At 51.7% G+C, this 14,611-nt stretch overlaps 1 protein-coding gene across 2 annotated transcripts in view; it reads right to left on the bottom strand.

The window, feature by feature from the left end:
* Positions 1 to 14,611, bottom strand: part of SMG6 (SMG6 nonsense mediated mRNA decay factor) — a 231,900-nt gene that overhangs the window by 20,199 nt on the left and 197,090 nt on the right. For both annotated transcript variants that reach the window (XM_082605367.1, XM_082605368.1), the window contains exon 14: positions 2,072 to 2,248. In XM_082605367.1, the coding sequence (XP_082461493.1) occupies positions 2,072 to 2,248 (177 nt within the window). The remainder of the gene's footprint in view (positions 1 to 2,071; positions 2,249 to 14,611) is intronic.

Genomic DNA, 14,611 nt, shown 5'->3' with positions numbered 1-14,611 from the left:
AAGGAGGAAGACTCTCTCTGCACATTTACTTCCTGCTCGTGGGGTTAACCTGGACCAGAGTGAGTGGAGTAGGGTCCCTGGCTGGTCTGTGGGGGACACTGCCCCTGCCTGCTCTGACGAGGGATACACGGGGTTATCATGGGGCTTGGACTGAGCCTGACTGAGGTCAAAAGAGGGTCAGCGAGGCTTGTCTGAGGTTGGCTCAGCTCTCATAGCAAACGAGGAAGTGCAGGGTTGTGAAATTACACAGACCAGGGTGAGCAGGGTTTCCCAGGGGCCACTAACATAACGGAACCCAGGAGGCTCGTGGGAAAAGGAAGAAGTGGGCAGCATGGCATGGGTCACAACCTTTGTCTGGTCAATAAGCCTAAGAAGGAGGGAGAGAGCGTGGCGCAGCCAAGATCTGGGACCGAGAGCTGGTCTGTTCCTTGTGAGAGTGGAGGAGCCCCTCCCTCTGGGCACCGCCTGCTTCCCTGGATTTGGCCCTGCAGGCTCCTTGGGCCAGGGGACATCTCTTGCAGCAACCCTGGAGAGCCAGCTTGCTCACCTTCTACCGCCCGCCTCAGCCTCGAAGCGCGGGTGAGAGAGCTGATCAGGGCGCTGCCCCACCCACGCTTCCCTGCACGGTGCCCAGGGCTTGGGTGGCACTGCGCCGTCCTGCCTGAAGCCTGGACACCTCGATGGCCTTAGCAACCCCATTGTCTCCTCCCATATTGACAGCTCATTCTTTCCCGTTACTCCCTGCCCAGGTTTCATCTGGAGAGTCTGGAATCATGGGCTCAGCTTTACCCCTGGAACCACCTCTATCCTGTGTCATCAGGGGTGGGGTGGGGTTCTCCAGCTATTCTAATGAAGCCCGTCCAAGATTTTGCTGCTCTGAAGACTCTGAACCAAAGGTGGCCACTCTATCACTGCTTCAGATCACCAACGACAGCTTCCAGCTGACATCTGGCTTCCCTGGCCTGCTGCTGATTTCATCCCCACACTCCACCCTGCTCCACCAGGCGCTTGAGACCGCTGCAGGCCAAATGACTGTGTTGGCCTACGGGTGACCTGGCCTCTGGCTACAGCCGCTTGCGTCCCTTCCTTGAGTCCCATGTTCTTTCCCACCTAAGTCCCCTCTGTCTATGATACCGTGGGGCAAAAAGAAGGAAAGAGTCCACCAGCAGGCAAAGCGAGCTCTGTGTGCACACACACCCAGACACCCACACCCAGACACACAGCAGGGCAGCTGGCAGCAACAGTGAGCACAGTAAACGCACACAGGCACCGGCACCGTCCACACTCACATTTACTCAGAACCCACAGACAGCGGGGAAGCTGGCAGCAGTGTTCCACTTACACTGACACACAAACCCACTGTGCACAGAACCACAGTAACGATCACCCCCAGAAAGATACATACATGTATGGCAAGGCAAATGTCAGCGGGGTTTGGCAGGGGTGGGCACTCAGGCTGGCATGAGCGCACACACACGCACATGCACACACACACAGTCTGGAGTGAAGCAAGGGCTACAGGAACAACCAAGGGCAAACAAACAAGAGGAGAATTCCTTAATCACATCAGGATGTGCAGGAGGGAGGGTGGGAGGGAGCAACGGAGGGAGGGTAGGCCAGGGAGGGGGTGATTTTCCACACGGGGCCAGCAATGTCAGTTCTTCCTGTACGTGTGCTGGAGGCTGCAGTTCAGGCCTGTGCTGCACTGAGCTCCACACATCCATAAACTTGATCCTCGGCCTGAACCCTAACACACCCCCCCAACTCCCTTTCCTAAGCCTCCAGAGCTGCACATTATTAAACTCTTTCTTTCCCTCCCTTCTCCTCCACTGCAACATTAAAAAGAAGCATCTGGAACTCGTAGCAGAGCGAGATGGGGGCACCGGGGTGGGACTGGCAGGAAGGGGCACCAGCAGAGTGCACTCGTGAGAAGCTGGCTGGTCACGCCAACATCGCCACCGCTCTGCGTGGTTATAAATAACCAGGGGGAGAGGCCGAAGCCCGGGCAGAGCAGCGCTGGGGGGATGGGGGAGCCTTCCTTCGGCCACAGCGGGCTCTTCCCGCATTGTACCTCATCTTCCAGTTGTTTTCCCTCTTGGCTTCCCATTTCCTTTCCCATGGTGTCTGGGACGGGTGCCACTGACACATATTTTCCACCCTTGAATGCCAGCAGAGGCTCTTCTTGTCCACAAAGGGCTTCCAGAAAATACTTCAGCACTGTGACCCTTTTGCAGTCGGCTGCAATAACCTACAGGGCGAGAGGGAGAAGAAAAACAGCATTTTCTGAAAGGGAAGATGAGAGACTTTGTTTATTGGCTGCGGGGCACACGAGAAATGTGTCCACTGGGCAGGGAAGGCGGAGAGAGTGAGCGGGAGTGCGTGCGTGTGAGGTGAGGAGGGCCAAGACCCTCTGAAGGAAGACAGCACCGTCTCCCCCGAGGTCACCTCTGGGGGAGCAGAGAACCCCAGGACCCATGACAGGTGTCCTCTGGGGTTTCGCCTTTCTTGTGATCAAGTCCTGATCTGAAAAAAGAATAAATTAAGTCTTCCAAGTTTGGTATCTCGCTGACAGAAGGAAGGGTGGCATGTAAAATATTGGCTATCACGGAACATAGCTCTCTGGTACCCTCACTGCTGCTCTCCATTCTTCCCCCAGCTCCCCTCTTGCCGGACTCCCAAGAGGAGAACTTTCAGCCTGAGTGTGAAATGAATGATGAGGGCTTTCTTGGCTGTTTCATTTCACTCAGGTCATTTTGGGTTTCCCATGACAGGTTCCTGCCCCACCTAAGAGCTTCTTAGGAGACTGGGGTCCGGCAGGAAATTATTGTCAGGAGAAGGGAGACAGGCAAAGCAGGTGTGTGTGTGTGTGTGTGGGGTTTCACCAAGCCCTGCTCCTCCAGGGGTTTAGGCCATCCTGCTCCCATGTGGCCACGTCAGCACATAAGCCAGTGCTGTCAGAGAAGCTGGGGCTGATTTAGCTGAAATGAAATTCAGTATCTTGAGCAATCATCAAATTTGTAAGTGGCTCAGAGAACGTTTCCATAGCCACCCTGTCTGGGGTCCTTCTCCTGCGAGACCTGCAAACCCACCTGCTTTGCAGCTTCTCATGCCCCACTCTTTGTCCCTGGTCTCTGGGGTCCTCCCCTCCCTTCTGGGAGGGCGCTCACCAAGGGAGAAGGGGCCCATTTGATCTGGAGCTCACAAGTGGTGAAGGCCGTTCCCATAGGGGAACACTTCGGTGGCCAGATATGTCACAGGGTGGCAGCCCCTCCATCATCACTGACTCTAGCCCCTGTCCCCCCACCCCCAAACCCCATGCTGCCCATCCTGTCACATGACAGGGACCTCCCTGGCTGTAGCACACAGTAAAGTAACTAACTTGGAGACTGTCTTTGATTGCTTGCTCTTTGTTTCACAGGTGCATCTGTTACCGCCCTCGCCTGGATGATAACTCCACTGGTGGCAGAGACTACATCTCATACTCCCCTGGCAGGGGCCGCTAAGGACAAGCAGGGCACCCGGGACGTTTGCAGTAAGGGCTGACAGGCACAGGGAAGCTCGGCTGGGCACCAGAGGGGGCAGATGAGGCCGCTGCGACCCAAGTCCTCCAGGAGACGTGGGAGTGAGCTCCCCTCTGGCAGCCGGCTGGCCAGGGAATGTGCAGCACACAGCTGTCAACCCTGCACCCCATGACTCCGTCCTCTGCCACCTCTCCCAACCTCGGAGTGGACCCCCCACCTTGCCCCACCAATGGCCTTGATAACAACTGAGGCCTGAATCGCAGGCTAAGTACCTCGACCACCTGAGAGGCTAAGCCAAAAGGTGCTCAGCTACCCAGCAAAGGCTTAGGAAAGGACAGCTGTCTTGAGCTTGGGGTGCCTGCCCAGCGCTGTGCTTAAAAGGAGGAAAGAAGCACTTGCTGGGCCAGGGCAGGTAACCATGGGTTCCATCGCGTGTATTCAAACATGTGATGAGGAAGGCTAGAAATACAGAAGCAGGGGCTAAAAGGCATTAAAGAACAGAGCTGAAATGAGTAATAGCCTGGCAGGCAGCACGCACAGTGGCCTCCCTGCATCCCCAGCCTCTCACTTGCAGAGGAAACTTCTGCATTTCCACAAGACTGCCAGTTTCCTCTCAGTGGTCTAATTTTAACCACCTTGTCGTTACAGTGTGTGTCAGCCACCTGACCCCACTGTGACCTCTGACCTTATGCCCCAGTTACTGCTTGCACTATGGAGAATTATGTAATGGGTCCAGGACTTTCCTTTTCGGTGTGAGGCTGTTGTCACTGAACGGAGAGGAGGTGGGGGTTGAGGGGTGAGAGGAGGACACAGGAAAACCTCACAGTGGTCCCTGGCACCACCTGGATGGTGAGAGGTACGCTGGCACTCCTGCTGAGTGAGTGTGCTGCAGAAATCTGCCCAGGAGACGAGTGTGCCCATGGGTGTGTGTGCTGACAGGCGGGCAGAATTCCTGCTGTTAGGGCATGGGCTGCATGGCATGCTGAGTGGCTCAGGAAGAAAGTGTGATTTCTGGCCAAGGGGGAGAAAGGCCACATGTGTGGACGTGGGTCTCCTGGAGACGGGGATTTCCAGGGCACAGCAGGACCCAGGGATGCAGACATCCTGAACCTGCCTGCGGCACATCCTCAGAGGATCTGGGGGAGCTGTTATTCACGTGGACACCAAAACAAAAAGGAGTGCCACCTCCCTCCCTGGGCCCCTGCCCCCTATTTTAGTTTTCACTCTGGAAGGAAGGAACCTGATTTCCGGGGGATTTTGTCCGCTATGGCCATCAGTTCTTCCCTGAGGGCAAAGAGACTCCTGGATGATTCTCAAAAGGACTTTGATCCAGCGGGGTCTCTGAGTGGGGTGTAGAAAAGAATTCTACATGTTTGGAGAGAAAAGTCACCCAGCCTCTTGGAAGAGTGTCCTCGCCTTTGCAATCCAACTAGCAAGGAGGATAGCCGACGTTGTATGGTCTCCTTAGGTTTCAAAGTGCACAGTGGAGTGAGGAATGGGGTTTGAGCTACTGAGGAGATGCGGGGACTGAGGGGCAGAAAGTCTAGGGCTTGTCCGGGGCACAGAGAAACCCTCGGTCTCCAGCCTGCTGGCCTGTCTGCTGAAGCATTCTGCTCTCAGGTGGGAGGAATCAGTCCAGCGGGTGGACTCCTCCTAGACAAAGCCTCCAGCACTTGAATTGGGGGAAAAAAAACCCAGTTTGAATATGGTTAATAAGGGATATCACGAAGGAAGACGCCCTTTAAACCATTCACAGAGAGCCAACTCCAAGATGAGCTCTTTCTGGCCAAGGAGGACTTCCTGGTAGGAGAGGGGTTAAAGCTAGGCTCCCGGCTCGGAGAGGAAGGAGTCCAGATGAAGTCTATGACATAATCCCCACAATAGCTCTGTTCATGAGTACATTTTTCCATTCTATATCAATGAAAAACAGAGAATGTAAGTGGTATGTACATTGTAGCTCTGGGCAAATTCTAGATTCTCTAGAGGAGAAGGATCTGGGCTGCAGAGGCCTCCTTCCTGGGCTGTTAACAGGTGGGGCTGGACAGGGGCTAGAGCTGAGGAAAAGAGCTGCTGGCCGGGAACACCCGGGTAACCTGAGACCTGGCACCTTCTCAGGGGCAGTCACGGTCCTTCTGGAGAGACTCACTGTGTAGGAGACCATTGGGAGCTGCAAAGTTGATGGTCCAGTCAGCTCTGAAAGAAGACTGGGGCTGTAGGTCAGGGACGGGCTGAAAGAAAGGCGCCCAGAGAAAGCCCCTCTCCCTCCCCCTGAAGACCATCTGAGGCAGTGTGCCCCATCGGCGGGAACTGAAACCTCTAGCTTCAGGGCTCCAGCTACCACCCAGATCAGGTCCACACGCAAAGAACCAAGCATAAAGGAAAACTGAAAGTGAGATGTGGCGAGGCAATGTGGGAGCCTGGCCTGTCACAGGCTCAGTTCCTTAGAGAGAGAGAAAGTGAGCATGCCCATGGTAAGCGGAGGCTGGCACCCAGAGGAAGGTTAGGTCCTGAGGAAAGCAGGAAGAAACCTCTAGGGCAGGAGAGAAGAGGGAAGGCAGTCTGGAGTATCTTAGGTGGGCCGGTGGATGAGAAAAGAATGTTGTTTTCTGAAAACTGGTGACTTTCCACAGCCACTCGGCAGAGGACCAGCCCAGCCTGGGCAGAAATGCCTAGGAAGGAACAGAAAAAGAGGTCCAAGCAGTCTTATGGAAGGTGGCGGAGGGAGAGAGAGAGAAAAGGAACTGAGCACCAGGTACCATAGACGGATGTTAAGTGGCAAGACTTCACACCAGCCATGGGGAAGGGAGAAGAGCCCTGACCCAGCCAGGGAACAGGAGGAGGGGTCAGAGAGATGAAGCAGGCCTCTGGATGCAAGCTCCAGAGAATGATGGACTCACTCCATCTTTATTGGGTCCCTATTCAAACAGGCCTCCTGGAAGGCACAAACACTACAGTGACTGGTTAGATTTTGCAAAATTTCTTTTTCTGAACTTTTGGTTTGGGGAAGTCAGAATTTAAATTTGCACTATCAGCCAGTTCGATTATTTTCTGGTTTAAAAAGTCCTGCTTGCTACTGCTGCTCTGGTTACAGAGAAAAATCACACGAGTTCTTCCCCTACAAACTCCAGTTTACAGGTTGTTTTTCTTGTTTCTCTAAATGGTGCCAATTATTCTCATATTTGTTGAAACCTTCAATCAAACTTTATAGCTCGTTAATTTTATAGAACGTCCTTAGAGCAAATAAGATGCAGACAGAAAAGTGAAGTCTTGCTGAAATTATTAAGAAATCTTAAAATAGCCTACAAATCCATTACCAATCCTGGTACAATACAGGCTGCTTGGCTGGCTTCTGAGGTCCATTAGCAATGGGTTAATTATCATCTCTAATGAGCCCAGCCTACAGGATTGGCTACAAGAAAACTGAACTCAGACTAAAGTGTTTTCACAAACTGAGAACCTCTAGTTATACACGACTCGCCTTCACAGGAGACTGAAGGGTGGGTAGGACGATTCTGTAGTGGCCAAGGGTGGGTCAGCCTGAGAAGAGGTCTGCCAATGGAAGTTCAGACACAGGGAATCCTCTGGAGCTGGAGGACAGAGGAAACAGTTTATTCACATTCCTGGAGGAGGGGCTTCCAGGCAGGAGGGAAGCTGGCCACGAGGATGCACATTCACTCTGAAGACAGAGGCAGTAGCTTATGATGGGGAGGCAGACACTCCCAGCCTAGATGAATCAGGACGACTGGTACTGATTTGTTGAGAGGGTCACAGGTCAGAGGGGAGAGAAAGGAAGAACCTGGCAGGCACTGAATGACAAAGTGGACAAGGAGAAAAGGCATGGATCCTTGTGCCAGACACATCCTGACAAGCCCCGGGTATCCTGTCCAAGGGCATCCACTCAGCGGGTCACTTGTTCCCCGTCCCTGCAGCAGCAGGACTGCATTTCTTCGCAAGGCAGCTAAGCACAGCCTTTTGCCCTCAGTCACTTTTGATCCCAATGTCCAGACTCAGCCATCCCTAGTCCTAGTGCCAGTTGAGGGGTCAGTGGGTCACAAGATGAAATGCTAACATCATCGGCCAACCCCCCCGCCCCCGCAGTAGCTATACCATTCCACGTGTCTGGTCCCAACAGCTGTTTTCTTCTTAGTGGAGGCAATGTGGGCTGTTACCAATCAGCTGGCAATGCACAGATGCCTGTTCAGAGTGGATGGCAGCCTGCTAGCCCCACCCATACCTCCCCCCACCGTGTGTGTGCGCGCACGTGCGCACGCACTGGCCTTAAGTGTCCTGGGGGGTGGGAACTGGCAAATGGTTTGGTGGGAAGATTTGGTGGGGGTGGGGGAGAGGCTACTCCATTATTTATTTATTTATTTATTTACTTGTTTGTTTGTTTGTTTATTTATTTATATATATTATTTTTTGCTGTACGCGGGCCTCTCACTGTTGTGGCCTCTCTTGTTGTGGAGCACAGGCTCCGGACGCGCAGGCTCAGTGGCCATGGCACACGGGCCCAGTGGAGCATGTGGGATCTTCCCGGACCGGGGCATGAACCCGTGTCCCCTGCATCGGCAGGCAGACTCTCAACCACTGCGCCATCAGGGAAGCCCTACTCCATTATTTTTATTGAAGATTCCAAAGGGTAGGGGTACTGAGAGGGAGATTATGGTCACACTGGGAGGAGAGTTGGGAGAACAGAGGAGATGTGGAGCATACACTGGTGATGAGAAGGTAAGTACAGATGGAAAAACAGGTCCATTCTGGGAAGAGGCAAGCTGAGGCAATACAGGGGGTCGGTCAAGAGCCTGGGCTTCCTAGTCAGAGATGTAAGTTCAAGTGTTAACTGCCACTTCCTAGCTGTGTGTCCTTAGACAAGTTACTTAATGTCTCTGAGCGTTGGCTCAAGTTGTTTAAAAGGGATAATGCATATCATATATTTAGCAAGGTGTCTGGGCTCAGAAAGTGCTAAGTAAATGAGTGGCTATTATGTTTCTTCTTCTTCGCTGCCTCACTCTGCTCAGAGACAGGAGGGGTACTCTGCCTGACACCACTGAGATGTCTGGAAGCCAGGCTCAGAGGGAAGGAAGGAAGCATGGGGCAGGCACACAGCCTAGGGCTGAGGGGAAAGGCCCTGGAATGCTCACCTGGCTGTTGAAGCTGCTGAAATAGTTTATTTTGAGCTAAGGTGTTGGATCCAGGTTGCTGGACAAGCCAGCTTGTGGAGGGAAGCCCCGGCCTCTCTGCAGCTGCCCCCTTCCTATTCTCTACAAAGATTCCTGGACCTAACCATGGGCATGCGTGCATTCTGCAGGACTCCAGAGGGGCCCCTAGGGCATGGGCTGTAGGACAAGCACGGCACTAATGCACACATCAGAAATAAGGTCCTGCGGTGAACATCACAACCATCTTGCCCATCTGGCCTCTTCACACTGGGGTGTGGGTGGCGACTCTGCCTTTGTTAATGGTATCCTCCTTAAATGAGACCAGCTGGATCCTTGCTCCAGGTCTTTCAATACAAGAGAAATGATGAGAAAATCCTCTTCATGCTCTCAGGTGGTATTTTCTACCCACCTGAATTTCCTCAGCTTGGACATTCTAAACAAAGGCAGAGAGGAGTCTTGGCTCTCCTGGGCAGAGGACAGCTGGCTCTTCTTGAACTGTTCCCTCATGGAAAGAAACTATTTTGTTCTGGAGCTCTAAGCTCCGGCTGCACGAGCAAGGTGCATTCTCAATAGTGAGGGCGTCGTAGAGAGCAAGCTATAGGCAGCAGTAGTTCGGGCTGCGGTCCAATCTGCTTCCCCTGCAGAGGCTCTGAGCAGCCACCCGCACTGGCAGGGGCTGGGCGGATACTGGCACTGCCAACACAAGCCTTTTCAGGTCTGGCTGGCTTCAGCTGCTCTGAAACCTGGAGCACAGGCACTGGGGCCCTCACTCACTAACCAGCAGGGGAGGCTACAAGCTCAGCCCCTGGGGAGGAAAGGCCTGAGTCTGTCTCAGTCTGCAAATATCCACATGCAGTCTGTTTCTACACGGCCGGTTAGTTCTGGGCCAGGAGCACTGTCTCTTGTGCTCTGGTCGCTCTGAGCCACTTTCTTATTTGCCTTCCAGACAGCCAGGATCAGGAGCCGCCCCTTAGGTTCGTGTGCAGACTCCTTCACCCGATCTGTTCCTAGTTTTATTTATCTTATGTGTGTGGAAGAATGCTGAGACCTGCAGCATTCAACACATCCAGTCAACATTCAATTCAACAAATATTTACTAGGTGTTTACTGTGTGCCTAGGGCCCGTTTTAGACCCTGAGGATTCAGCAGGAGGGGGGTGGGGCACATTCAGAGCAGGTGCATCAAAGACTCCCAAGAGAGAAATACGCCCTCCCCCCACCCCCATTACCTACAGCACTCAGAAGGGCAGAGTTCTCACTCCTCTTCTCCTCCTTCAAGAGAGGAGCAAGAGGCAGCCCGGGGAGAAGAAAAGCTCTTTGTAGAGACTGGGCACACTGCTCCTTTATCGCTTTTAGGCAGATAGGGCCTGAGGAAGTCAGGATGGAGAAGTCCCTTGGGCTCAGCCTTAGTACCAGATGGAATCCCAATGTCTCTCAACGCTCTCCATGATCTGTGCAAACCCTCCCCACTGTACATCACCACGGCCCTTCTTGCTGTTATTCCCTAGTCCCCAACTCCAGGCCCAGGCAACCTTGCTCAATATTCCCCTGTGTGCCATTTGCCTCCCTGGCACCTCTGAGACTTTATAGATTATTCCCCGAACCTACCCAACCTACAAGGCCTTTACCTTTATGCAATCAATTCATTCCCTCACCTTCCTTTAACTTTGATAAAAAGTCTTTCTTTTTTTAAAATTAATTAATTTATTGGCTGTGTCGGGTCTTCCTTGCTGCGCGCGGGCTTTCACTAGTTGCGGCGAGTGGGAGCTACTCTTTGTTGCGGTGCGCAGGCTTCTCACTGCAGTGGTTTCTCTTGTTGCGGAGCACGGGCTCTAGGCACGCAGGCTTCAGTAGCTGTGGCACACGGGCTCAGTAGTTGTGGCTCGTGGGCTCTAGAGCGCAGGCTCAGTAGTTGTGGTGCACGGGCTTAGTTGCTCCGCGGGATATGGGATCTTCCTGGACCAGGGCTCGAAGCCGTGTCCCCTGCATTGGCAGGCGGATTCTTAACCACTGCGCCACCAGGGAAGCCCAAAAAAGTCTTTCTTTTCAAGAAGTCATTGTCCAGCTCACCTGCCCACTGTCCACCAATTTTTCCTAAGGACCTGCTATGTGACATGCTAGACATTTCGGGCACACAAGAGAGAATAAGACAGATGCAGTCCTTGACACTTCACAGAACTTTCAGGCCATGGAGGGATTCCACAGTAACCTGGCACTAACCTCTTCCGAATCCCCAGTTGCCCCTCCAGCGCCTACGGGCTAGGCCCACACGTCCTCCTCTTTTCCGACTTCACTGGCAGCCCTCAACACCTGTATCACTCAGATGCCAGAAGGTGAGTTACCAGTCACTCAGAGCCACCCTAGAACCTCTGCTACATCATCTCCCAGTGATCCAACCCTTTCTTGAGTATGTCAGGTGGGAAGGATTCAGGACCCTGGGGAAGCTTTTAAAACCATCATCCCTTCATGTTTAAGACACACATAAGTAATTTTTATTATTACATACTTAACAGATGTTTTTCCCTATCAAGTTCCAGTCCTGACCATGCTGTATGAGAGGTCTGTTACTGTCTCAAGTCTACAAGGGGTTCATTTCCTAATAGGGAACCCATTCCACTTCTGGACTTTTCTCATCAGTGGAAATGTCTATCCCTTTTAAGCCCAAATCTGCCTCCAGTGCTTCTAATCCTGTTCTCTGGGCCACAAACAACTCTAGCTCTGCTTCTACCTGCGTGGCCTCCAATTTGTGGAAGTCGGCTATGTTATACCTTCTCCAGGCTAAACAGTGCCACTTCCTTCCACTGTTCCTCGCTTCAAGTGTCTCCTTCACATCCTGCTTATTCTTTCACGAAGACTTTCACTGAGACGAATGTCTCCTGGAGGGAGCCCACGTGTGACTTAGCAGCAGAGAACAGAGCAAACAGCTCCTCCTCGTTCTGCTCTGGACACCCCTGTGAACAGGCCAAAAAGCATACATTTTGTTGTTTACCACTTTGCCCTAATGACACATTGTGAGCTTTTTTTTTTTTTTTTGCGGTACGCGGGCCTCTCCTTGTTGTGGCCTCTCCCGCTGCGGAGCACAGGCTCCGGACGCGCAGGCTCAACGGCCATGGCTCACAGGCCTAGCTGCTCCGCGGCATGTGGGATCTTCCCAGACCAGGGCACGAACCCGTGTGCCCTGCATCGGCAGGCGGACTCTCAACCACTGCGCCACCAGGGAAGCCCAACACAATGTGAGCTTTTAATCAACAAATCCCCAAAGTGTTTTCACGTATGTGGCTAAATAATATCTTCCCCAACTGCGAGCAAGCCCTCCAGTAACTATTTCCTTTTATAACATTCCTTCACTGAGGTCTCTCCATGCTATAAAAAAAAAACCCTATTATTTAGTATTGTGCTGCATGCTACTTGCTGTGTGCAGCTGACTTTCTGGATAAAGTAGGATTTTACATTTATTCATATTTGAGTTCATGTAATTATTTACTTCTTTCATTGTAGCCTATCAAGTTCTCTTTGGATCCTCAATTTGTCATCTGAGAATGTATTCCTTCTTAACTTCATGACATCCATAAATCTGATCTGTTTATGCTTCGCAATATCTTTCTCCTATTAAGCTGTCCTGTTTTCTCTCCTGAGTAAGACTCTTGAGGACAGGCACTGTAATTTGTACGTGTGTGTGTGTATTTAAAGAAAAGTCTATCTGCAGCATATAATACACACTATGGGTAGTTGGACAACGTGGATGACTGATCATGGGAGGCTGACGGCAGCTTTGGGACCTTAGGACAATTCCAGAGGACATCATGATCGTGGAGGGGGTGCCAGCCACACTGTATACCGTGAATCACGTTCCTTGTGTTGTGCAATGCGAACACCCTGGACAGGCTACTCAGAGATGCTTCTTTCTGCTTCAAGTGATGCTCCCCACGGAGATTTAGGCTCCATAAGGAATGGTGCTCTCTTTTGACAGGCTGCCTACAGAGTTTCTAGTTTGAAATAAGATACCACAAGAAGCGAAGCTCTGGGCATGTTCTGCCTTGTCTTAACTGCAGGCTGCTGCCCCAGGGCAAGGTACAACACACCTCAGCAAGAGGTGTGACTTATCTTCTTCAAAGCACTGATGTCACACTCTGAGAAAAAATTATACCTGTATCTCGAGAATCCCCACAGCATATTAAAAATATGGTGAGAGAAATTCTGAGATTAGGGCTGAGGTGTGAGGCCACTTTAAGTTGTATTTTCAGGTCCTACATCTAGAGTCCTGAGTCTCAAGTGGCCCATGCCTCATGGCTGGAGACAAGACAAGCTTTGCTAACTAAAGCTCGCTAAAGTCTATTTATAGTTTGATAAGGTATAAGTAAGCCAAATGCCTGGCATATAGAAGAACTTCAGTAAATATTAGTTCCCCTTTCTTCACCTATGAGCACTAAAAAGCATTTAAAAAACCACCTGCATCTGAATCACACAGCGAGCTTGTTAAACATGCAGATTCCTGGACACCACTTTGGACTAAGTAAATTAGTTTTTCTGGGGACAGGGCCCCAGAATGTGTACTTTCAATAAGTGTTCCAGGTACTTATGAACATTGAAGTTGTAGAATCACTGCTTTAAAGGCTAGAAGACTAAGTGAAGGTGGTCACAAGTTTAGTCCACTCTTCAAGTGCAACTCTAGCTAAGGTACAAAAAAACACGCTACAGTTTTCATGGCAATTTTGGAATCTAGGAATCCTCAGCGCCTTACAAAGCGGTTACTATTACATTCAGATAATGACAAGAGATGGAAAAATAAGTTAAATGAGATTTGAAGCCAGATGCAAGGCCTTCGTAGGCCTGTGTTCTTGCCACCTCACCAGAGCCGCTTCCTGCGGGAGCGCCACTGGGGCTTCTAAGGCACAACAACAAAACCCGGCGCGTGCTCCTCCACCCTTCTCGGCCATGGCTAACACTAAGCGGACGGCTGCCGGTGCCAGGCACTGTGCCAAAAGCTGACACGCATCACCTCATCTGATCCACACAACAGCCCCACGAGGCAGGTGCTGTCAATACCTCGATTTTACAGGTGAGGAAATCAAGGCACGGAGAAGTTAAGTAACTCACTCAACTTCAGGCCGCTGGTAAGTGGAGGGGCTGGAACATGCCTCTGCTCCCAGACAGCGTTCCAGCTGCCCACAGCTCTCGATGGGTCCAGAGCATCTGCTTGTGCTTCGGGCAGAGACTCTCACCATCTCCACAAGGGAAAAGAGCTGATCATAAATTCAAAGGGGGCAGCCTCTTGCTGCTGCACTTCTCTTGGGCAGCTGACCTGCCACAGGTCTAGGGAAAGCAGGGTCTAGAGGAACATTTACTTCATGCTCTCCTGCGTGATCTTCGGCGAGTTACCGAACCCTGTTTGCAAAATGCAGGTGATTCTCGAGATCTCTTTCCCATTTGTAAAGGTTTCTATGACTCTGGGCAGTCATCTTGGAAAGGAGAGGAAAGACGGTTCTGCCTCTGACCTTGAGGCTGGAGCTCAGCTCCGTCACAGGGGACAGTGCCAAGAGCTGGGCTTGGCCCTTTTGGAAGGAAGGGCTGAAGGTTCAGAATCTGTACTAACAGTGAGAGCCTGCAGATAATTCATGATGGAAAAAGGTGGTATAGGTTCTTCTCATACGATAAGCCACTCAGGAAGACTTGGAGGGTTTGATGGAATCCTTAGCACAGAGCTCCCCTCTGGCCACAGAGCAGAGGAAGAGACAGCGGACCAGTTTATAAAGCTCCAGAGCGGAAAATTTCTGTTGGTGTCCAAACTAAGTTTTTGGCTTTCTGTGAGATTTGGAAAGACTTATACTGATGTTTTAATCACCTGTTTAGTGTTCTGAAGACTCTTGTCAGCAGCCTCACTGAGCCTGCTCCAGCAGGCAGTGGGAACCGCTGGCTCAGGTGCTGTGCTCTT

Source organism: Mesoplodon mirus (genome assembly GCF_964341445.2).
Source record: "Mesoplodon mirus genome assembly, chromosome: 18".
Lineage (NCBI taxonomy): Eukaryota > Metazoa > Chordata > Mammalia > Artiodactyla > Ziphiidae > Mesoplodon > Mesoplodon mirus.
Note: the sequence above shows the minus strand (reverse complement) of the source record. Positions and strands in the feature narration are given on the sequence as shown.